This window comes from Scyliorhinus torazame, chromosome 12 (genome assembly GCF_047496885.1).
Source record: "Scyliorhinus torazame isolate Kashiwa2021f chromosome 12, sScyTor2.1, whole genome shotgun sequence".
NCBI classification, from domain to species: Eukaryota; Metazoa; Chordata; class Chondrichthyes; order Carcharhiniformes; family Scyliorhinidae; genus Scyliorhinus; species Scyliorhinus torazame.
The window spans coordinates 29501721-29527467 of NC_092718.1; the positions used below are offsets into that span (position 1 = coordinate 29501721).

General features: G+C 49.5%; 1 protein-coding gene across 1 annotated transcript in view; it reads left to right on the forward strand.

Annotated features, from left to right (window-relative positions):
* The first annotated feature begins 4662 nt into the window (after window positions 1-4662).
* The window catches only part of LOC140387317 (uncharacterized), a 36148-nt gene continuing 15063 nt past the window's right edge, over window positions 4663-25747 (forward strand). The window contains exons 1-5 of the mRNA XM_072470245.1: window positions 4663-4867; window positions 12981-13322; window positions 14254-14307; window positions 15077-15226; window positions 20442-20532. Coding sequence (XP_072326346.1) covers window positions 4663-4867; window positions 12981-13322; window positions 14254-14307; window positions 15077-15226; window positions 20442-20532 — 842 coding nt within the window. The remainder of the gene's footprint in view (window positions 4868-12980; window positions 13323-14253; window positions 14308-15076; window positions 15227-20441; window positions 20533-25747) is intronic.

Here is a 25747-nt window from a genome sequence, read left to right on the forward strand (position 1 = left end):
GATCCCCCAGCCGTACTGAGGCATTGGGTGGAGAAGCTGACCTCCACCCCCAACAGAATCCGTCTGCGAGCAATCAACGAGATGAAGGTCAAGATATCCGCCCCCGCACCCAACTGCAGCTCCGGAAGATCTGACACCTCAAAGATGGCCTCTAAGGGCTCCAATTCAATTTGTAAAATTGTCAACATGGTGCTGAAGAAGGAGACCCAAAATCTCGTCAGCTCAGGACATGACCAAAACATATGTACATGGTGTCCCGGGCCCCTCCCACAACGCTCACACTTATTCTCCACTCCCTCAAACAGCCAACTCATCCTAGACCCTGTTAAATGCACCCAGTGTACCACCTTTAACTGTATATGCCCAAGTATCGCATATCCTCCCCCAAGTCCTCCTCCCACCTGGCCTTAATCCCCTCCAGGGTTGCCGTATACTCCACCAGGATCCTCCTGTAAATTCCCAAAGTACTCACCCCCCCCTCTGTCCCCGTGGCCAACAGAAACTTTTCCAACTGCGACAATGGTGGCACCATCGGAAAATATGGGAAGACCTTCCTCGCCAAGTCCCAAACCTACAGATACCTAACAGTGGGCCTCTGAGATTGAGGGTGGTTCTCAGTATTGTTGCCGAGATTCCCTCCCTCTGACCACTTCCACTGGAGGTGCCAATTTCTCTCCACGTGCCTAATGTCCACGTGTGTTTTTCTCTTGATTCCATCAAATGATTTGTTGCCTCATTATACATCATGCAGAAGACATTCTCAAAATGTCGGCAATCGTTTTCTTTTAATGTCTTCTATATTAGGGACACTGTAAATATGTAACCACATGACCTTCAGAAGAACCTTGGTCGAGGTCATTTCGTGCCCCCGGTGCACTTTACAGCTGCTAAGATCACTGCAAAGTTTCTCTCTTTTCACTTTTCTCCTTCGTTTCCTTCCCCAGAAAGCTATTCCGTTATAACTGTGTTGGAAGGGATGTTCAGTGCAGGCTGAGGATCCTTTATCCGAAACCCCGGGGTCCGATTGCATTTCAGACTTCAGATTATTTTGATTTTTGGATACTGCAAATAGCCTTGCATTGCAGTAGGCTAGGCCTAGATTAGCTATAGTCGAAAGTAAACAAAATAAAGTAAGGTATATCACTGAATAATAAATGCAGGGAACCTGTAATAAGTTCCTTTTTGACATGTTCACCACAAAAAGTGCGAGGTAAACAGTGCGGACAAACAACTAAACTTCCTGTGCTACATGTTGATGAGGTTCAAAAAAAAGTGCGGTTAGTGGATTTGTGTGGTCCTTGGATTCAGCGATAAAGGATATGAACCCCTTTAAGGGCCGATCTCTCACAGTCCATGTGACCGGCCCGGGGCCTATTGTGCATGAGTGCGCAAACCTTGACCAATGGGGAGAAAGCATGGGACCCTGGAGGCAGAGGCCCGGGCAGTATAGGCCCGAGAATCGTAGAGCGAAGGCCTGTTTCAGAGACCTCTTTGCCAGTATATAGTTGTCCTTTGCCTTGTTCTCAATAAATCCCTTTTGGTTATTCAAGAAGCCTCCGGAGTATTGCCTCAATGCACCACATTGGCGATGACGGTAAATTGGACAATGATCGCTGGTCTCAGAACTTGTGGGGGATGGAGTTATGTCGGAAAACAGTGAGTGTAAAAAAAAAACATGTCTACGATTGGGACAAACGACCCATTGGATCAGTGGGTTGAAGCCTGGAGCCAGTATGTCGAGCGACTCTGGTATTTCAGCGAGGAAGGTAACAAAAAGTTATTTTATTTTATTGACGGTTTGTAGGCCATGGACCTTCAATCTCAGAAGAAATTTGACGTCCCCGGAGGCTCCCAACATACAATTGCTCGACAAATTGTGACACTTTTGAGGGTACACTTCAACCTTGGACTCTCCATCGTACGACAGTGCGACAAGTTTAATTTGCCTCTCGGGAAACCGGGAGCGACGATCTCGGCTTTCGTTGCCGGACTCCGCCAAATGGCCGAACATTCTGAATTTGGCATGGCGTTGAGCGACATGCTGTGTGACCGCTTAGTATGCGGCATCAGTAACGTGCAGAGGAATCTGCTAGACAAGGCAATTGAAATAGCCCAGGCAGCTGAATGCATTTAGAATGCACATCAGAGCTTCCATGCGTGCAAGAGGGTAAAGCTAAACCAACTGTGGAACAGTTTGGTTGCAAAGCACGCACCCTGATTGACAGGCACTGAGGAAGTTCAGCCATGGTCCCAGGAGCAGGATCGTAGCCAGAGGTCAGGACAGAAGACAGGCTGTCAACTTAGGAATTTTGACAAATGTTATAGATGTGGGGGGAGATGACAAGCATATCACTGAAAATAATTTATTTGATTTAGGTGCAATAGGAAGGGCCGCATTCGGACAAATTTAGAAAAAAAAAACAACAGTGACCCCAGCGAATAAAGTGGAGAAGAACTTCAAGTCAGAAATATACAGGCCGAATGTGGTTAAAGTGAGCAAAAACAGCCCCAATGGAAATAGTCCTCACGGTTAACCATAAGACATAGGAGCAGAATTAGGCCATTCGGCCCATCGTGTCTGCTCCGCCATTCAATCATGGCTGATGTCGTTCTCATCCCCATTCTCCTGCCTTCCCCTCATAACCCCTGATCCCCTTATTAATCAAGAACGGGCAATCATTAAGCATGGACGTTGACAAAGGTGCGTTGGCCATGGTGATGAGCAGACAAACTTTCAAATACCTTTTGTGGAGGGCTTCAACCTTAGAGGCTGAGCAGTACAGTCGCCAAGTTGAAGAGGTACAGAGGGGAGACTTTGAAGACAATTATGATGTCATTGTCATATCAGCAACAGGATGCCCAGTTACCCTTGATCATCCTAGAGAGCCAACGGCCCAATCCCATGGGATGGGATTGGCTGTGCCAAAGTTAGCTAAACTGTTCGGAGATTTTCAAAATATCAGAAGGGGTATTCCAGGAAGTCCGATACAATTTAAAAGATGTGTTTTGGAACACGCTAGGTCAGATTTGAAGAGTAAAGTCCAAGATTTGTATCAACCCTGAATTCTTCAGGGTGAGGCCGTCCCTTGCACCAAAAGGTTGAGGCTGAGTTAAAGCGCTTGGAAGATTTGGGAATTATATGCCCTATTCAATTTTCTGAGTGGGCAACCCCAATCGTCCCTGTTTTAAAGCATGACCGCTCAGTCAGAATCTGCAGGGACTACAAGCTTACAATGATCAAGTGGCCCAATTTGACAAATATCTGACTAGAATACATGGAAACTTGGGGGGAGCCGAATGTACTCAAAACTTGACCAAAACCAGGCTTATTTGCAATTGGAACTGGACGAGGATTCCCGGACGTATGCCAACATTAATACGCAAAAAGTCCTTTCAGTACATCAGGTTACCTTTTGGTATGTGCAATATTATAGAGCACAATGGGAAACCTACTCCACAGCATCCCGAAGGCTGTAGTGTACCTGGATGATGTTTCAGTGACAGGAATGACACCTAGCTAGCTTAAAAGAAGTTCCGAGAACTGGAGATGCAGGCATCAGATTGAAGTGATAGAAATGTGCATTCCAAGGCAGCGAGGTCACATATCTAGGGTTCAAAGTGGACACAAAATGGCCTGCACCCCCTTGACAACAACATGAGGACCATTATAGAAGACCCTACGTCAAAAAATGTTGCAGAGCTTAAATCCTTTTTCGGGATGGTAAACTTCAATGGTCGGTTCATCCCCAGTTTGGCAACTACGTTGGCACCACTACATCTCCTTTTAAAGAGTCACAGGAACAGGCATTCCACCACATTAAACTGGCCCTACAGTCGTTCAACTTGTTGGTCCATCTCAATCCCAGGTAAAGAAAACATCTTGACCTGCGACACTTCACCTTATAGTATTGGGATGTTCCTGTCCCGTAGGACGGAGGGCGACTCAGAGAGGCCCATTGCTTTCGCCTCAGACTCTCACCGACGCCAAACGGAAGTATGCACAGATTGAGAAAGAAGGCCTCACTGTAATTTACGGTGTCAAGAAGTTTCACCAATTCGTATACGGCCTAGTGTCGCTATTATAATAGACCACAAACCACTGCTGGGGCTCCTCCCTGAGGACAAGCCTATTCCTCCGATTGCTTCCACCGGGGTACAGCGGTGGGCTTTGTTGTTACCCGCCAATAACTAAATTTTCCAGCATCAGTTGGGGGCGATGATTTCATACGCCAATGCACTCTGCCGGCTCCCGCTTTCCCCAAAATCTGACGCTGCCACCTGTCCCACAAGAGGTTGTCCTGGCATTAAACTTTCCAGGCACCCTGCCGGTCTCGTCACCCCACATCTAGAACTGGACTCAACGTGATCTAGTCCTTTCCAAACTGACACAAATGGTCTTGACCGGATGGCATCATGACCAGTCAGATCAGCTCTGGCCCTACCTCGTCAGAAATTATTCACCCCCCCAGCAAGAGAGCCAGTGCTGCAGGAGTTGTACTGTGCGCACCATGGCCAGACCTAGATGTAAATGTTGGCCAGGATCTGACACCGCAAACCTTGCCGCCCACCTGCATTCATGGGGATGGCCTGATGGACCGTGGACGAGGTTACATATTGATTTTGCAGGCCCTTTCCTGGGAAGAATGTTCCTGATACTAGTGGATGCCCAGTCCCAAGTGGTTGGATGTTCAGGAAATGGGGAAGGCAACGTCAGCAACCATCATTGACACCCTGCGTCAAATGTTCGCTACCCAGCGCCTCCCTGAGGCGTTGATGCCTGATGATGGCACTGCATTTATCGGAGAGGAACTTCATATTAGAACAGCTCCCTACCACCCGGCCTTGAACGGATTAGCAGAGAGAGCAGGTCAGACGTTCAAGTCTGTAATGAGGAAACAACCTAACACACCGTTACGCCTCAAGTTTGCCAACTTCCTTCTCGCTGGATATACAGGAAACTTTCTCCCCCTGGTGGCCATTACAGTGCAATTACATTTTCATAAATCCCAGCTGAAACCATATGCTGGTGTTTTAAAATAGTTATGTCATGAGGGCAGAATGTGATGGGGCGACACGGTGGCACAGTGGTTAGCACTGCTGCCTCAAAGCACCAGGGACCCAGGTACTATTCTGACCTTGGATGACTGTTGTTTGCAGTATATATAAATGATTTGGAGGAAAATGTGGGTGATCTGTTCAGTAAGTTTGAGGATGACATGAAGATTGGCGGAGTTGCTGATAGTGCCGAGGATTGTCAGAGGTTACAACAGGATCTAGATAGATTGGAGACTTGGGCACAAGAAAGCATTGCCCCTTCTTCAATTTGTCATCAATTATGTCAAGTCTTTTCTATGACCCAGGTGCTGAAAATTGCACAATCATCATTTTCAATGATGCTTGCTAACTGTCCCTAAGAATGACACTCATTTGGTGGACATGTTTTTTGAGCTCTCCTACCACTTCTCTTCGATGACCAAATCCTCAGCAAGTTCTATCTTATTTCTGGCTGATAGTGGCCAGAATTATCCAGCCACTGGGACTCTCTTTTTCCACTGGCAATGCACCCTCCCCCCTTCTTACCTTACTCCTAAAATACCCCATGTGAACGATGAAGCTGGCTCACCGCCTTCCCCATCAATACAAGCTCAAACTCCATCTGTAGTCTCTTCCTCTCCACTAGTAACTCCGCCATCGGGGCCGTAGAGATTGTCAATCCACCTTCAGAATTGAGTCAACCAACGACTGCCTTTCCGCCCTCCCTCCCCTTCAAACTTCAGCTAACAAACCCACCCAGCTCCAAAAAGCACCCTCCCCCACCCCAAACAAGGAAAACCCAACTAACCTAAGCCCTTTAACTTACCCCACAAACAAAACAAAAAACGCATCCCCTCCCCCGCAACCAGCCGCAGCCCTCTCTCCCCCGCATCCACTCCCGTTAACTAGCATACCTGCTAGCAGGGTGACCCCCACTTGGGGAACAAAAACAGAACCAAACAAGAAAAAAAAAACACCCGCTTTCCCCAAACCCTCATTCAAAAATCGCACATACTGGGAATAAAGAACCCATATCCCCCTTCAAAACAAGGAACCCCATACCACCATGGGAAGGAAAGAAAGGGAAAAACATAATAGCAAAAACGCAAAGAGGCAAGAAACATGACCATGTAAAATTCAAAACTCCATAACATCCAACAACTACAGTCAGATCTCTCCCAGTCCATTTCTCCTCACAAAGTAATTCGCCTCCTCCAGCGTTTTAAAATAACGATCTCTGTCCTTGAACGTGACCCATGATCGAGCCGGGTCCAGCACTCAGAACCGCACCTTGCTCTTGTAGAGCGCCCCCTTGGTCTTGTTGAACCTAGTTTGTCGTTTTGCCAGTTCTGCCCCAATATCTTGATAAACCCGGATGGGATGCCCCTCCCATCTACTCTCTCCCGTGACCTTCGCCCACTTTAAAATCTGCTCCTTGTCTGGATACCCATGAACATGAATTATGACCGCCCGCGATGGATCCCTGGATCTGGGCTTCTGACGCAACGACGAATAGGCCCGGTCCACCTCGTGAGGGTTCGCAAATACCCCAACCCCCACCAACCTCCCGAACATCTTGGCCACGTACTCCATGGCGTTCGAACTTTCAATGGCTTCTGGTTGCCCGACAATCTTCAGGTTCTGGCTCCTGGACCGGTTCTCCTGGCCATCCACCTTGGCCTTCAATTCCTTTGGGTCACACCCAACAATGCCACTTCTGCCTCTAAAGAGCCAATCCGGTCACTGCGTTCTGAGACTGCCTCCTCCACCTCGGAATCATCGTGCCCTGCGATTCCAACCGCTGCTCCACCCTATCCAAAGTCACGCAAGTGGGCACCGTCCCTACCTCAATCACTTTGGATAGCCCCTCCAACATTACCCGTCTTTACTTCTGGAATTCCCCCATCAGGAACTCCATTAACTTCCCTGTTGTCCGTTGGGAGGGCATCGACGACACGGAGGGCTCCGTCATTTTCTCTTCTACTCCTTCACTGCTTCACCATCCTTTGGCTGAAGAAATTCATCCGCATCTCTGTTTTAAAGGATTGTCCCATCATTCTGAGGCAGTGCCCTCAGGTTCTAGTCTCTCTTACTTGCGGAAACACCCTCTCCATGTTCACTCTATCTAGGCCTCTCAGTATTCTGTAAGTATCAATGAGATCCCCTCTCATCCTTCTAAACTTCCATCGAGTACAGGCCCAGAGTCCTCAGCCGCTCCTCATATGGCAAGCTCTTTATCCCTGGGATCATTCTTGTGAACCTCCTGTGGAACCCCTCCAAGGCCAGCACATCCTTCCTTAGATACAGGGTCCAAAATTCCTCACAATATTCCAAATGGGGTCTGACCAGAGCCTTGTACAGCCTCAGCAGTACATCCCTGCTCTTGTACTCCAGCCCTGTCGAAATGAATGCTAACATTACATTTGCCTTCCTAGTCCTCTGGCTACGAGTTGCTGACTCGGGTACTTGTGAAATATATTCCAGTCAGCAGTCATTTAGTTTTGGGTGGGAAACGCACGCCTGGCAAAAAGGAGCGTGAAGCACACTGGAAACTAACTGTGTGGAGAAGGAGTAACTTCAGGAAAGAAATTTTAAGAGAATTGATTTTCCTTTTAAACTCATCAGTTTTAGTTGCAGGTGCTGACCCACCTGGCTGATCAGCTGCTGCAGAAACGGGAGTCGCTGCTGGAGGCTGTGTTGGTGGCGGGGACTGTAACAGTGACCCTAGGAGGCAAGAAAGTCCACGGCAGCGGCCTCTCCATCAGCCCCATGTGGCCGTACCCTGTACTGCAGCCAGAATTTGCCCAGAGAAAAAATGGTCAGGCAATCTTTGTGGATCAGTTTTGGCGACCATTTGGCGACCCATTTTACACCATCCCATGGTCGCGAACGCCACTTTGAAAAAACACTTGTCTAGACCAGCCTGATCCAGACTATTCACCACAGATGCCCTCGTGCTGAATGCATTGGCTGCAATCTGACGATCACGACTTTGGGCTCGGTTGTGTTTTGTACCCTGTACAGACCGGCAATTTCTCTCTCATCTCCCCGCGGTACCCAAAATTATTTAATTCACTGGTGAAATTTTCGTTCTTGGAAGTCTCTGGCTTAGTGTTTGGAGCAAGCTGGCCATCCCAGGTCAGTTAGATTGATCATTGCTGGCCCCACTTCATGATGCCCATTGTGGTTCTAACACAGTGCTTGTGGGAATGACAACTAATACCATGGCTTAGGGCCCTGCCTGACCTGAGGACATGCTACTTCCCCAATGTATGGATCTGCTTGATCCCAGGTTTGAGTGCTACAAAGTTGGGTGTTAGAGGCTTCTAAATGTGGTAAACCACTGTTGCACCTCTGTTAGGTGATGTATGGTAGGACCTGTACTACAGGTACATTGCTGGCTCCGCCCAGTAGGAGGAGTATAAATGTGTGTGTCCTCCATGCTGCAGCCATTTCGCCAGCTGCTGTGGGAGGCCACACATCTTAGAGTAATAACGCCTCAGTTGTATCCAACTCAAGTCTTTGTGCAATTGATCGTGCATCAATTTATTGCTCTAAGATTTTCAAAAGATGGACCTCCGTATCAAGCCAGATCGCCTGCAGCTGGATCCGCATTCAAGCGACGCCAAAAAGGACTTTCAGCACTGGCTAGTTTGTTTCGATGCGTACATCAACTCGCCGCCCAGCCCTGTCTCGGAGGCTCAGAATAAACAGATCCTGTACTCCAGGTTGAGCTCCAACGTCTTCCCACTGATCCAGGACGCGCCAAACTACGCCGAAGACTTGACGCTTCTCAAAGACAATTACGCTCAGAAGACGAACACGCTCTTCGCCAGGTACGTACTCGCCACTCGCTCTCAACTCCCTGGTGAGTCCATAGAAGGCTTCTGGCGGGGCCCTAATCCCACTAGTCTGGGACTGTGACTGTCAGGCCATTATGGCCATGGAACATTCAAACCTGGACGCGTTTGTTACGGGGATTGGGTCGGACCTCATACGCCAGCGCCTGTTAGAAGGGGCCACACTCGACCTAGCAGAGGCAAAGAAGCTAGCGCTCTCTATGACTGTCGCCTCGCGCAACATTCAGGCCTATACCACCAGCCGCGCGGCCCACCCCTCTACGCATCGTGGACCCCACAGACGGCCGCCCCAGCGGGGGCCTTACCCAGCCAATACACCTGCGCCACGCGCCAGCCAATGAACCTCGGGGGTCCCCGATGTTACTTTTGCGGCCAACAGAAACACCCCCGCCAACGCTGCCCGGCCCGCGCTGCCCGTAAGGCTTGCGGTAAGAAGGGGCACTTCACCACGGTGTGCCAGGCCCCTGCAGTCGTCGCTATCGCCCCCAGCCCCTTTGTTTACGGACACGATGCCAACCTTGCCAAATTTCTCCACACCGCCACTCTCCTAAACCTCACCTACAACAAGGAGAAGTGCGTGTTTAGAATGACCCGCTTAGCCATCCTCGGCAATGTGGTCCAGAACGGAGTTCTGGGGCCCGATCCCGACCGCATGCGCCCCCTCATGGAACTCCCCCTTCCCCACTGCCCCAAGGCCCTCAAACGTTGTCTGGGGTTCTTTTCATACTACGCCCAGTGGGTCCCAAACTATGTGGACAAGGCCCACTCATACAGTCCACCCATTTTTCCCTGACGGCCGAGGCACAACAGGCCTTCGCCCGTATCAGAGCCGATATCGCCAAGGTCGGGAAGCACGCAGTAGACAAGACACTGCCCTTTCAAGTCGAGAGCGACGCATCAGACGTCGCCCTAGCCGCCACCCTAAACCAGGCAGGCAGACCCGTGGCATTCTTTTCCCGCACCCTTCATGCTTCAGAAATTCGGCACTCATCCGTCGAAAAAGAGGCCCAAGCTATCATTGAAGCTGTGCGGAGATTCACTCTCCTCACTGGCCAACAGTCGGTAGCCTTCATGTTCAATAACACACAGCGGGGCAAGATCAAGAATGATAAGATCTTGAGGTGGAGGATCGAGCTCTCCACCTACAATTATGAGATTTTGTATCGCCCCGGCAAGCTCAACGAGCCCTCAGACGCCCTATCCCGAGGTACATGTGCCAGCGCACAAGTAGACCGACTCCGGGCCCTGCACGACAGACTTTGTCACCCGGGAGTCACACGGTTGTACCATTTTATAAAGGCCCGCAATCTGCCCTACTCAGTCGAGCAAGTACAACCTACGGTCCAGGAACCTCCCGGCCTCCCGCTGGCAGGAGGTCCTCCCTGATGCACTACACTCCATTCGGTCACTGCTGTGCACCGCTACTAACAACACACCCCATGAACATCTTTTTGCCTTCCCCAGGGAGTCCACGTCTGGGCTGTCACTTCCGACTTGGCTCGCAGCTCCAGGACCCGTCCTGCTCCGTAGGCACGTCCGGCCCCACAAGGCGGACCCGTTGGTGGAGAGGGTGCAATTGCTCCATGCAAACCCCCAGTATGCCTACGTGGCGTACCCCGATGGCCGCCAGGATACTGTCTCCCTCAGGGACCTGGCACCAGCAGGTTCCACACACACACCCCCCTCTGGTCCGGTGCCACCCTCCCCTCCCCCGGCGCTCCCAGCAGCAACTCCTCACCGGGACTATCAGTCCTCCCCCTGCCCACGCCCGAGGATGAAGAGGATTTTGGCACGCTCCCGGAGTCACCGAACATCAGACCAGCATCGGCATCACCGCCACCACTACGTCGTTCCCAGCGGAACATCAACGCACCGGACCGGTTAAACCTCTAACTGGCACCAGACTTCAAACGACATTTTTTTTTCTCAAATATTGTAAATGTAAAACCCATTTGTTGTATATAGTTCTCCACCACCCCCGCCAAACTCAATTTTAACAGGGGGTGAATGTGGTAAACCACTGTTGCACCTCTATTAGGTGATGTATGGTAGGACCTGTACTACAGGTTCGCCGGTAGTCCCTGCCTCCTGGCTCCACCCAGTAGGCAGAGTATAAATGTGTGTGTCCTCCATGCTGCAGCCATTTCGCCAGCTGCTGTGGGAGGCCACACATCTTAGAGCAATAAAGCCTCAGTTGTATCCAACTCAAGTCTTTGTGCAATTGATCGTGCATCACTAAGATGTATTGGGGAGCAGCCCACTGAGCCAATAACCGTGGATCTCCACCAGTAGACTAGATCCAACTGAAGTAACATCTAAAATGGAGGCCAGCTTCCACTGCCAAGCCCATCTAGTGTTCTGATTCCAAATCGATCTTTCAATCCTTGTGTAATGAAGGTGTGAAATGCAAAGAGGATTACTGTGATCTCAGCGATTTTACTTTCTTCATCAAATGACTTGGCAGAAACTGATGTCAGTTGACAGGTAAGGGTGCAAAATATGAAGTTTACGAACTGCAAATCGATGGAGTTCAGTAGGTTGGTGTCAGCTGACAGCCTGAGGTACTGGTTTATTCGATATAGTTACCTAGTACTTGACGTGTAACTACCTGGTTGGGTGAAAATCGTCACGTTGAAATTGCTGAAAGGTTAAGTGGCCGCCATTGTTGTAGTATTTGGTTGGAGTTAGTGCAGAAATTGGTTTTGGGGTTCTACCAAATTGTCAGGGTCCCTGGTCATTGCTTCATCAGGAAGTTCTTCCATTAGCCAGATTTCAATGCCCAGCTGAACCTACCGATCACATTCAGCCAGTTGTATTCATGAAGTCTTGTCCATATTGAAAAGAGCCGAGATTGTTTGAATCCTAGTCATTTCTAAATGGGAACAGTGATCATTAATGGTGAAAGGGACTGGATTATGAATGAACCCCTGGTTTTATCCGTTGTATCACATCACATTAATGGATATTCCAAGTCTCTTCCCGCACCTGGTGGTGCATCAAGGCATTCATCTGTTTCCATAGCTAGTAATTCCTGCAACAGGCCGCTCGTCTGTCCCCAGGGGCTTATAGCTCGAGCAGGGACCACTCCACATCAAACATGGCTGATTGCGAGTCTCTCCCCCTCTTACCACCAGCATTGGTGCATTGAAAGGGTTTTGCAGGTTGATACTCAACCCATTTGGCCGTGTTATGAAAGAGGCTTCCTTGAACAGCAAGTCCTGGGGTGGCACACACACCCGGAGCCTCTGCCTCAGAGGCACTGACGTTACCCACTGCGCCACAGGATCTCCTCATTAATGGGCATAGATGGTAGAAATTCCGAGAGCATCAATTCCATAGGAAGCACAGTTGGGCAGAACTTCTCCTGCCACTTTGCCCTTTTCCAAATCTGAGAGAAGGTTCAATACCATAATCTGGTGGGCATTCCTGCCAGTACTGGCACTTATAGGGCTATCCGTCCCACCTTTGTTCTGGGATTTTCGCATGACTCCTTGATGACCCAGTCCACTATAAACAAACCACAGCGGCTGAAGCCATCGGAGGGTCAGCGTTCTTCTCGAAGCCCCTCCATCAAAGGTGAGCCATTTTTGGAATGCCGTTACATCCCAAAGGATCGACCGCAGTTGGGAATTTTCTCTGTACGGTCCGCACGTGGCCCCGAAACGGCATTGACATCCTCTCTCTGCTGATGCTGGTACTGTTGGGCCCATCTAAGCAACATTTCCCGAGGGATTGTTGGGGTAGCCTAGCTGGGAGAGTCCCCAGAAATCCTTCCAAACTGATGACAAGGGATGTCCAGAGAACACCAAATTCCCTCGCTCCCAGAATATCGGTCAGCTGATCAAGGAGGCTGATCCTACCTTGGGGTTGCGTTCTTCCCCATCTAATGCTCCCCCCCATTCCTCTCTGTCCCGAGAAGGAGCACAATTCTAGGCTAGAATGTCAGGGGCTGGATCAATCATTTAAGCTTGTGCTTTTGTGTTGAAGAAAATAATCATGCTCCGTTTCTATTCCAAATGAAGTATTGTGCAGTTTACAACATAAAGATTACAACTGTTTTTTGTGCTTGTGCTAAAACACTTACAGGAGTGCAAGATTTTATAATAAAGAATTCTGGCAATAAATGCCTGGAAGCCTCTTTGGAGGGTAATCAGGTGCTGACAGTCAGATGCAATCCTGACTCGCTACTCCAAGACTGGGTGTGGAAAGAAAACCGGCTCTTCAACCAAGGGAGCCGCAGGTGCCTTTCTGCAGGGCAGACTCTCATTGTGAAGACTGCAGCCTGTGAGAATACCATTGGCCTAACGTGGATCTGCACCAAACGTCGACTTGTCCACGTAGCCAGGACAATGTATCTGATCGCTGACGGAAACATGGTGTTCATTTCCAAAGAAAGGAAGAGAAATTCCAAGTGGAGCTCAATGAACGGTACAAGCATTTGCGCGAAACCATTTCAGGGTAAGACCAGGAGAACAGATTGGATCGTGAGCTACACAGCAAGGAAATTCAGATCCCATATTTTATGGTATTTTGAGACCCTACCAGCACAACAGCTGATTGATCGACGTGTTAGCAATCATAGAAACCTGCAGCAGAGTAAAAAGGCCATCCAGCCCATTGTGCCTCTCCTGGGCAGCAGATACCTGGAAACCTCGCCACCTGGAGGTTCCTCTCCAAGCCACTCATCATCGTAACTTAGAAATATATCGGCCGTTCCTTCACTGTCACTGGGTAAAAATTCTGGAGCTTCCTCCCTAACCGTACTGTGGGTGTACCGACATTACAGGGATTGCAGTTGTTTGAGAAGACAGCTTACCACCTTGGGCAACTAGGGATGGACAATAAATGCAGGCTGAGCCAGTGATGGCCACATCCTGTAAATTCATTTTTTTAAATGTTGGCTCTTTGAATGAGTGTATTTATTCTTAGCCCCAGACCTCTTTTGAACCCAGTTGGGATCAAATGATCGGGACTGGTGCAAGATGTGATTTAGCTGTGTTTAACTTTGTGCTGTAATGGAAATGATGAAACTGTTATATTTGCCACTGTTTGAGGTTCTTTTGAGCCATTTTCTGATTTGACATTTTCTGTAAGCAGATTGTAACCCTCATCACCTGTAAAGCAGAACTGTGACAAGCTGAAACTCATAAATCAAATATATTTTGAAAATCCAGCTTTAAAATACCAACTGTTATGAGAGTAGAAGTCCATTGAGCTATAGTATATTCAAGCTGTCTGTTAGATCATTAAGCCGTGTCGGGCAAAATGCTTACTTACAATCCAATCGACTTGAGCTGTACCCCTCAGGTCGTAAGTCACATGCTTGTCAAATGCTGATGAAATTCTTTCATCTCAACAGTACTGAGAGTCCACCAAGAACCAACGAAGTGCAGAAAGATCGTAGCTTCAAAAGGTGAAACTGAAGCCTGCATTTTAAGTCAATGATTTTCCTTCTCTCTTCGCTTGCAAACCTGGGGGTGCTGAGTCTGATAGTAACGCCACTCGCCACAGCCTGGGAACTGAGCTTGGGGCCTCTGCTGGGTTCCACACTTAAGTGAACCGTCCCAGTTTCGGGTGGACACAGAACAATAAATGGCTTGCCTTTATACCGTCCCTTTCATAACCTCAGGAGATCTCGAAATACTTAACAGCTAATGAAGTACTTGTTGAAGTGCAGGCATTTTTGTATAAAATACTGCACCCATTATGCACATATCAAAGTCCCACAGACAAGGTGAAAATGACCAGACAATCTGTTTTCTCATGATGTTGATGACGGGTTGATCAGGACAGCAGGAGAGGACTTCCCAAAATTTCCTTGAAAAAGTGCCACAAATTGTGCCTTTCACCTGCGAGGGCAGTGAACAGGTGGCGGAATGAGGGGCTTTTCACAGTAACTTCATTGAAGCCTACTTGTGACAATAAGCAATTATTATTGGTGGTCCTGGTTTAACACCACATCAATGGAAAGCGCGGCTGGCTGCGTCGACCTTCCTCGGTACCACACTGGATTATCAGCCCTGATTTAGTTCTCTGGTTTTTCGGAGCAGGATTTAAGCCTTTCTGTCTCGGGCTACCTGTTGAACCACTGATGACGTTGATTTGCAATGGGTGGCGTTGTGTTTTTTTGACTCTATGTAAAGATAAATCCTTAACGAATATTTTCTAATTGCATTGAACAGGAAACCTAGAGACAACGTTAGCAAAGACTCAAATGTTGTCAACGGAATTTAAAGAAAAGGTTGGTGGGACCATCAGTGACGTGAGGCAGAATGAAACAAAAATGGAAGAAACTACCACAGCCAAGCAGCTACTTCATCCAATGGAGGATTGTATGTAGTGTACTTTATTTTTCTCTTTTTAATATATGTCCCTTGATTTTAAAACTTTGATCATGTGGGTAAAAGCAAAATACTGCAGGTGCTGGAAATCTGAAATTAAAACAAAATGCTGGAAAAACTCAGCAGGGTGGCACGCTAGCACAGTGGTTAGCACTGCTGTCTCACAGTGCCAACGACCGGGTTCAATTACTGCCTTGGGTCACTGTCTGTGTGGAGTTTGTGCATTCTCCCCGTGTCTGCGTGGGTTTCCTCCGGGTGCTCCAGTTTCTTCCCACAGCCCAAAGATGGGGTTAAGTGGATTGGCCATGCTAAGAATGTCCCTTATTGTCCAGTGATGTGCAGGTTAGGCTATGGGTTACAGTGATAGGGCCGTGTGGACGGGTGGGTGGACCCAGGTCAGGTGCTATTTTGATTGGTCGGTGCAGGCTCGATGGGCTGAATGGCCTCCTTCTGCACTGCAGGGATTCTGTGGAGAAAGGAATAGGGAGAGAAACAGTGTTAATGTTTCCTGATTGGATTATGTGGACAAATCTTGCACATCACAAACCAATTCATTAATTATGTAACATTGTTATAAGTTTCGTGATTCAGACCGTTCAAGGTCACTTTAAAAATTTGAGAAGGAATGTTCACGGATGTCATTTCTTTTTCCAGTAAGTTAACCTGATCAGATCTACAGTTTCTGAAACTGAGATATTAACATCGGCTTGTTACACTACACTGCGAATGGCACCAGCGAAGAATGACCCAGGAACAGCAGATCTAAGTGATTGAACAGAATTCATGCCCCTTCTTTGCCCATTGCAAAGGATCCATACCTACATCCATACCTACATCCATACCTACATACCTGTTTGGATACAAACACAAAGTTCTACTATGGCATGGGCAGCACGGTGGCGCAGTGGTTAGCACTGCTACCTCATGGCGCCAAGGTCCCGGGTTCCATCCCAGCCTGGGTCACTGTCCGTGTGGAGTTTGCACATTCTCCCCGTGTCTGCGTGGGTCTCACCCCCACAACCCGAAAAGATGTGTAGGGTAGGTGGATTGGTTATGCTAAATTGCCTCTTAGTAGGAATTAAAAAATTGGGTACTCTAAATTTTTTTTTTCCAAATTCTACTCTGGCATCTGAACATGGGTTAGACTGTAGTGTCAATAGATCCAGTGGCAACACTAATTTTTTTGAAAATGAGGGGGTCATTGGCTTCTCCTTTTCTTTAGATGGTATAGTGGCACTGATGTGTTGGGTGTTCTGGATCACATACAGGTCACCCACACTTGGAGTAGTGCAACACTATTTTATTAAAAGGTTAACTATTTAAACATACTTGAACTGTGGGTAAATACGATACCAGCTTTAACTAAAGACCTTTGCCTTGTCCTCACCAGTTGATGCACTCAGCACATGGTGAATGTCTGTGTTGCAGGCTGTGAGCTCTGTGCTCCCAGCTAGCTGCTACTCGAATGAGCGGGAACTCTTGATGTCCCCTGTCTTTATAGTGCGTGTGCTCTCACTGGTGATTGGCTGCGGTGTGTGTATGTTGATTGGTCCCACTGTGTGTCCATCAGTGTGTGTCTGCACCATGATATACTGGTGTATATTATGACAGGCACAGCACCAGGGTTCCGGGTTCAATTCCGGCCTTGGCTGACTGCCTGTGTGGAGTTTGCACTTTCTCCCCGTGTCTGCGTGGGTTTCCCCCGGGTGTTCCGCTTTCCTCCTACAGTCCAAAGTTGCGCAGGCTAGGTGGATTGGCTGTGATAAATTTTCCTTTAGTGTCAAAAAGTTAGGTAGGGGTTACGGGACAGAGCAGGGGATTGGGTGTAGGTAGGGTGCTCTTTCGGATGGTCGGTGCAAACATGTTGGGCCAAATGGCCTCCTTCAGCATTGTAGGGATTCTATGAACAATTGACGATGGTTTCATGGTCATTATGGAGACTAGCTTTATATTCCAGATTTGTTCTATGTATTTCACCAGCTTCCAAGGTGAGATTTGAACCCCTTCCCCAGAGCATGAAAACAAAAACAAAATACTGCAGATGCTGAAAATCTGAAACAAAAACAGAGAATGCTGGATAAACTCAGCAGGTCTGGCAGCATCTGTGGGGAGAGAAACATAATTAATGTACGGACTTGAAACATTAACTGTTTTTCTTTCTCCAGAGACCCAGGGGGCCCTGGGTTCAAATCCCGCCATGGCAGATGGTGAAATTTGAATTCAATAAAAATCTGGAATTAAAAAGTCTAATGATGACCATCAAACCATTGTCGATTGTTGTAAAAACCCATTTTATTCACTAATGTCGTTTAGGGAAGGAAATCTGCTGTCCTTACCTGGTCTGGCCTACATGTGACTCCAGACCCACAGCAATGTAGTTGACTCTTAAATGCCCTCTGTAAGACCTAACAAGCCACTCAGTTCAAGGTCAATTAGGGATGAGCAATAAATGCCAACCCATCCAACGACGCCCAAACGCCATGAATGAATAAAATAACAGATATATATATTCATAGTCGACATCAGCAACACACCTACAATTCTCGGGAGATGAGCTGTTTAACACAATATTATTCTATATATCCAGATGCTCGTTGAAGTCTATAAGGGAAGAGAAATGAGGGTTAAGTAAGTTACAAGTTATAATTTTAAAAGTTCGGAATAAGAATAGTCCATCTGGGTGGTGCTGCTAATGGAATTGTCATGTCTTAGAATTCCTACAGTGCAGAAGGAGACCATTCGGCCCATCGAGTCTGCACTAGCCCTTGGAAAGAACACCCTACTTAAGTCACGCCTCCACCCTATCCCTGTAACCCCACCTAACCTTTTCGACACTAAGGGGCAATTTTACCATGGGCAATCCACCTACCTCGGGGCTGGTTTAGCACAGGGCTAAAGAGCTGGCTTTTAAAGCAGGCCAAGGTAGGCCAGCAGCACGATTCAATTCCCGTGCCAGCCTCCCCGAACAGGCGCCGGAATGTGGCGATGAGGGGCTTTTCACAGTAACTTCATTTGAAGTCTACTTGTGACAATAAGCGATTTTCATTTCATTTTTTTTCACCTGCACGTCTTTGGATGGTGGGAGGAAACCGGAGCACCCGGAGAAAACCCACGCAGACACGGGATGAAAGTGCAAACTCCACACAGACAGTAACCCAAGGTCGGAAAAGAACCCGGGTCTCTGGAGCTATGAGGCAGCAGTGCTAACCACTGTCCCACTGGGCCGCCCCATTAGTTACCTGGGAAGGCCATTGAAGTGAACAGTATGAAATGGGGCAACCATCTCCATTGCCGAAATGGAGAGTTAATTTATTTTATTTGTTCAAGGGCAGTATTTATTGCCCACCACAGGTTGGCCTGAGAAGACGGTGGTGGTCCTGTTGCTAGATCACCTCAGAGAGCAGTTAAGCATCAATCACGTTGGTGTTGGACGGAAGGTGTAGGCCGCACCAGGTTAGGGCAGTAGAGTTTTCCTTTCCCAAAGGACATTAGTGAACCAGGAAGTTGAGCTGCTACAACAATCTAACAGCTTCAATATCAAATAATCATCTTCTCATTCCCAGACTTTATTCTTAAACATAATTCGAGGATCTCAAGCTGCTATGTCTGGTTTGACTTTATTTTCCTGTGATTGCCAGTCCAGTGGCATAGTCATTATACTGCTGTAGCATTGAGATTGGACTCAGTCAAAATGATCACGGAATCCTTATAGTGCAAAAGGAGGCCATTTGGCCCAACAAGTCTGCACTGACCCTCCGAAGGAGCGCTCTACCACCCTGTCCCTGTAACCCCACGTAACCAACACATCTTTGTGAACCAAGGGGCAATTTAGCATGCCCAATCCACCTAACCTGTATATCTTTTAGACTGCGGGAGGAAACCAGAGCACCTTGATGAAACCCACACAGACACGGGGAGAATGTGCAAACTCCACACGCACAGTCACCCGAGGTCGGAATCGAACCCGGGACCTGGCGCTGTGAGGCAGCAGCGTTAACTGTGTCACCGTGCTGCCCAAATGATAGCGATTTGCTGTACCATGTATTCTTTTGTGGTCCCCAAACCTCTTGCCTACAAATACTCCCACCTTCAGCAGTTGTAGTTATCATGGTGAATGTGGGACTATGATGTATAGGCCTCAGTAAATCCTATTTATGGGTTTTCGGGATTCTGATTGTGTTGGAAATTCACAACAGGTTCATCAGCATCTGACAGAGAGAGAGGGCAGGTTAATCTTTTGGGTAAATCCGGAAGATAAGTGAGTCTCTCAACAGAAGAAGAAGATGAGGGGATGGGAAAGATAGGGAGGGACACAAGGGAATAGAAAATGTCCTTTCCTATGTAATGTCACCACTTTACCTGTCCATTTTCATGCCCTTTTGTGTCTTTAATGCCTCTAATTCACCCTTCATTTCTAATGCGTCTTTAAAAATTAGGGTTTGTAGTCTTTTCCATTAATTGTCCAAGGCTGGAATCAGCAATCCTAACCCATGACTTCCATCTGACCTCTCCCATTTTCTTTTGTTCTGTCCTATTAAGGGTCTCCATTGTCTTGCTGCTCGAGCGAAAGATCCACCGCCAATGCGTTGACCTATTTTCTTCCAGCCTCAAATGCGAGCAGACCGACAGAATATTCCCAGCATTTGTACTTTTCTTTTTATTTGTGCTCTCATGGTTGTGATGTGGTTCATGTGTGCCGCATTCATGAAGAATGTTTGAAACGATTTCTTGATAGTTCAGTGTCCTGCAAAATACCGCACAGTGAAAAGACACCCGCCGGCCTGTCCCCACAGTGTTCACCTGATGCCTTTTGGTCATCCGTGCGTTGTGGGGAGGTGCTAAATGAAGGTCTGGTCGCAAAGGAAAAAGGGAATGTATGAGGGATAGTCACCTCGGACTATTCTTCAGCAACGTCAGTGACTATTTACTGAGCAGAATTGGCCGTGCTTGGCAACGTGGTCACAAGAGCATAAGAAATCCTTCTCACCATCTCAGTCCCAAATGGTCGACTCCTTATCCTGAGATTGTGACCGCCAAGTTCAAGACTGTCTAGTCAAGGCACATTGCACTAAAGTCCTGTGGCTGTCTATGCTTGCATGAGCCTTTACAAATTGCTTTGTCTCCAGATACGACAAGGAACAAATTTTTCATTCCATTGAGCACGTGTGCCTATATAATTCGATTGAAATCCCTCTATCTCTTACAGCCACTAACTGGAACTATGCTATGTTGGCGCTTGCATCTATTGCCCTGTTCCTGGGATTCCTCATTCTGGCTCTATGCTCAAGGGCAAACAAGTAAGTCAGACCTTGCTGTTTTCTTCCAAGTGCATTGTTTGATGTTTTGTAAAACGTTCCTCATGTTTTTGTTTTCTGCAGTAAAATAGATTGATAGCTGAAAGATCTGTTCATTCTGAACACTATATCGCAAATAATTTTACGATGGAACACTCGTATTCTTTTTTTTTAGAAATATTTTTATTCACATTTTTACATATTTTCAACAAACTTACAGAAAAAGAAAAACAAAGAACACATAAATAAACATCTTACAACTACATCACGAATTCCCCCAATATACCAACCCCCCATTAAGCAATAATAAACACAGTAGAAAACACAAAATACAGCCCCCCCCCCCCCCCCTGCCAGGGTTGCTGCTGCTGACCACCTCCTAACGCCCAGCTAGAAAGTCTAGGAACGGTTGCCACCGCCTGAAGAACCCTTGCACAGACCCTCTCAAGGCAAATTTTACCCTCTCCAATTTAATGAACCCTGCCATGTCGCTGATCCAGGCTTCCACGCTTGGGGGCCTCGCATCCTTCCACTGTAGCAGAATCCTCCGCCGGGCTACCAGGGACGCAAAGGTCAGAATACGGCCTCTTTCGCCTCCTGCACTCCCGGCTCGTCCAATACCCCAAATAGTGCTAACCTCCAGCTCGGCTTAACCTGGGTGTTCACCACCTTAGACCACGTCCTCGCAATACCCCTCCAGAACCCAACCAGCGCCGGGCAAACCCAGAACATATGGGTGTGATTTGCTGGGCTCCTCGAACACCTCCCACACCTGTCATCTACTCCAAAGAACCTGCTCAGCCTCGCCCCTGTCATATGCGCTCCGTGAAGAACCTTAAATTGTATCAGGCTAAGCCTGGCGCAAGAGGAGGATGAATTAACCCTCCCAGGGCATCCGCCCACGCACCCTCGTCTATCTCCTCCCCAAGCTCCTCCTCCTATTTACCCTTTAGCTCCTCCACCGAGGTCTCCTCCTCCTCCTGCATCTCCTGGTAGATCGCCGAGACCCTGCCCTCTCCAACCCACACCCCTGAGAGCACCCTATCCTGGATCCTGAGTGCTGGAAGCAGCGGGAACTCCCTCACCTGCCATCTTACAAACGCCCTTACCTGCACGTACCTGAAGGCATTTCCGGGGGGAAGCCTGAATTCTTCCTCCAGCGCCCCAAGGCTCGCAAACGCCCCATCTAAAAACAGGTCCCCCATCCTTCTAATTCCTGCCCTGTGCCAGCTCAGGAACCCTCCATCCATTCTCCCCGGGACGAACTGATGGTTCTCCTGGATCGGGGACCAAACCGAAGCCTCTACCTCACCCCTATGGCGCCTCCACTGCCCCCAAATTTTCAAAGTCTCCGCCACCACCGGACACGTGGTGTACCTAGTCGGCGGGAGCCCTCCTTTCCGCCCTCTTCAGTGGAAGCTCGTCTATCCCTCCTTCCCTGGACCCCTAGGTGTACCACGAAGAGCTCACTCTTCCCACGTTGAGCTTATACCCGTAAAAGTCCCCAGACTCCCTGAGGATCCGCATCACCTCCGGCATCCCCCCCCCACTGGGTCCGCCACATACAGTAACAGGTCATCGGCATACAACAAAACCCGGTGTTCCTCCCCCCCCCCCCCTCCCCCCCCCCTCCCCCCCCCCCCCCCCCCCACCCGGACCAGCCCCCTCCAGTTCCTGGACACCCTTAGAGCTAGAGCCATAGCCAAAGGCTCAATTGCCAATGCAAATAGCAAGGGGGATAGGGGGCACCCCTGCCTCGTCCCCCGGTACAGCCAAAAGTATTCCGACCTCTTCCGATTCGTGGCCACACTCGCCACCGGGGCTTTGTAAAGTAGCCTAACCCAACTAATGAACCCCTCCCCGAATCCAAACCTCCTCAACACTTCCCAGAGGTACCCCCACTCCACCCTATTGAAGGCCTTCTCCGCGTCCATCGCCGCCACTATCTCCGCCTCCCACTCCACTGTAGGCATCATGATTACATTATGGAGCCTCCGCACATTGGTATTCAGCTGCCTTCCCTTGACAAAACCCCTCTGGTCCTCGTGAATCAGCCCCGGGACACAGTCCTCAATTCTGGTAGCCAACACCTTTGCTAACAGCTTCGCGTCCACGTTGAGGAGAGAGATTGGCCTATACGACCCACACTGTAATGGGTCCTTGTCCCGCTTCAAGATCAGCGAGATCAGCGCCCTGGACATCGTCGGGGGTAGGGCCCCCCTTCCCTCGCCTCATTGAAAGTCCTCACTGATAGAGGGCTCAGCAGGTCCATGTACTTCCGGTAAAATTCCACCGCGAACCCATCTGGCCCCGGTGCCTTTCCCGCCTGCATACTCCCCAGCCCCTTAGTCAGCTCCTCCAGCCCTACCGGTGCCCCAAGCCCAGCCACCTGCTCCTCCTCCACCCTCGGGAACCTCAGTCGATCCAAAATTCGACGTTCCCCCCCCCCCTCCTCCGTCGGGGGCTCAGACCTATACAGCCCCTCATAAAAGTCTCTGAATACCCCCATTTATTCCCACCGCACTCCGCACCGTGTTCCCCCCTTTATCCCTAACTCCCCCAATCTCCCTCACTGCCTCCCGCTACCGAAGCTGGTGTGCCAACATCCGGCTAGCCTTCTCCCCGTACTCATACACTGACCCTTGCACTTTCCTCCACTGCACCTCTGCCTTCTTAGTGGTCAACATGTCGAACTCGGCCTGGAGGCTTCGTCGCTCCTTCAGTAGTCCCTCCTCGGGGACCTCTACATACCTCCTATCCACCCTTAAAATCTCCCCCACCAATCTCTCCCTCTCTCTCCTCCCCTCCTTGTGGAGATTAGCTCTCCCCTAATCACCACCTTCAGCGCCTCCCAGACCACCCCCACCTGCATCTCCCCATTATCGTTAGCCTCTAGATAGCTTTCAATACACCCCCGGATCCTCCCGCTCACCTCCTCATCCGCCAGCAAGCCCACATCCAGGCGCCACAGCGGGCGCTGGTCCCTCTCCTCCCCTAGCTCCACCTCCACCCAATGTGGGGCATGGTCTGAGATGGCTATGCCCGAATACTCCGTGCCCTCCACCCTTGGAATTAGTGCCCTGCTCATAACGAAGAAGTCTATCCGGGAGTAGGCTTTATGGACGTGGGGAAAAAAAGAAAATTCCCTGGCCCCTGGCCTGACAAACCTCCATGGGACCACTCCTCCCATCTGGCCCATTAACCCCCTCAGCACCTTTTGGCCGCCGCCGGCCTTTACCTGTCCTGGACCTGGAGCGGTCCAATGCTGGATCCAGTACCGTGTTTGTCATGATATTCACATAAACATCATGGTGCAAACACACATACACACTGATGGACAGATCAACGGACCAATCAACACACACGCAACATCACATCCAATCACAAGCAAGAGCACACGCACTATAAAACGGGGAACACCACAGTTCCCGCTCATTCCAGCAGGAGACAGCTCAGGGCACAGAGCTCACAGCAAGCCACTCAGACATACACCATGTGCTGAGTGCCTCTCCAAGATAGTGTTAGGGCTGGGTCCACAAGTTAAAGGGTAAAGAACGAACCGCAGTCATATGTTTACAGATGTTGTTATTGATAGTAATAAAACAGAGTTGTACCATCTGCCACCGTGTTGGTTCGTCTGTATAGCAGAACACCCAACACGACATAGTACCAGGATTGGAACCCAGCAACTGTGAGACCTACCTACACATCTTCAGGAATCCGCCATCCTGTGCCATGGACACCATCAGCCCGCTGCAACCGCTCCAAATCGCTGGAAACCTTGGAAGCTTCCAGTTCTTCCTAGAAGCCACAGAAAGGGAGAATCCTTCGGACACCAGAAAAATCACCCTCCTCCTCTCAACGGCAGGGCACCACGCCATCCACATCTACAACTCCCTGGTGTTCGCGGACGGTGAGGACAAGACGAAGTACAAGACGGTCCTTCTTAAACTCAAGCAGCACTTCAGCGTTGAGGTGAACGAGAGCTTCGAGAGGTACCTCTTCCAGCAGCACCTGCAGGGTAAGGATGAGCCTTTTCAATCTTTCCTGACACACCTCCGTATCCTCGCGCAGTCCTGCGGTTATGAGGCCACCTCCGATTCCATGATTCGGGACCAGATAGTTTTTGGGGTCACCTCGGGCACCCTACGCCAGCAGCTCAAGATTAAGAGCCTGCGTCCTCCATGAAAACGCGACCAGCCGGTACTCCCAATTCCAGGCGGCCGAATCGGCACGGCAGGGGTCCTACGAGGCCGAGAGGGTCCAGTCGATTGAGTTCCTCCCGGCCTGCGGCCCGGACGAGGGCGGCCATTTCCCGTGCTTTCCGCGGCCTCCCGCGCTTGTACGCGCCAAAAGAGACGTCGACGCAGAGAGACGCGCGCGCAGGCGCGCTCTATGCAGGACCGAATGGTGCAACAAACGCCATGACGCCGCGACGTGCGGCAACTGCGGATCCGCACATTTAAAGCGGCAATGCCCAGCAAAGAATCGACAATACCTCCGCTGTGGCAAGATGGGCCACTATGCTGCCTGCTGTCAAGCAGCTCAGCCTGCCAACGCGCCCCAATTCTGCCAGCCTCACAGGGACGTGCGAGCCATTCAGCCTCCATACACCGAGTCATACCCTGACGATGTACAGACCGGTGATACCGACGACCGGGAAGCCTTCCGCGTCGCGGTCATTGAAAGGAACCGGATGTCCCCAAGCAGGACCCACCAGCCGATGCCAGTGAACAGCGTTAATCCGGGTGATGAATGGTGTGCCACCCAAACGGTCAACTGATCACCAATCACATTCCGTTTAGACACTGGTGCCTCCGCCAACCTCATAGCATGGTCAGCCTTCTACGCCTTGAAGGTCAGACCACCGATTCGGCCATACCGCTGTCAGATGGTCGATTACAGCGGAAATGTTATCCCGGCCATGGGATCCTGCCAGCTCGAGGTCACACACAATGCTTACACAGCCACACTGTCCTTTGAGATAGTTGGATCATCGAAGGACTCCCTGCTAGGCGCACAGGCATGCAAGGTTCTCCACCTCATTCAGCGGGTACACACTCTGTCTCCAGAATGCACGTCCGACTTCCCGGATGCAGAATTTAGGGCACAGCTCCACTCGCTCCTCGCCCACAACCAGGAGGCCTTCGAGGGCATGGGCACACTGCCCTACACTTACAGAATACGGCTCAAACCGGACGCCACCCCGGTCATTCAC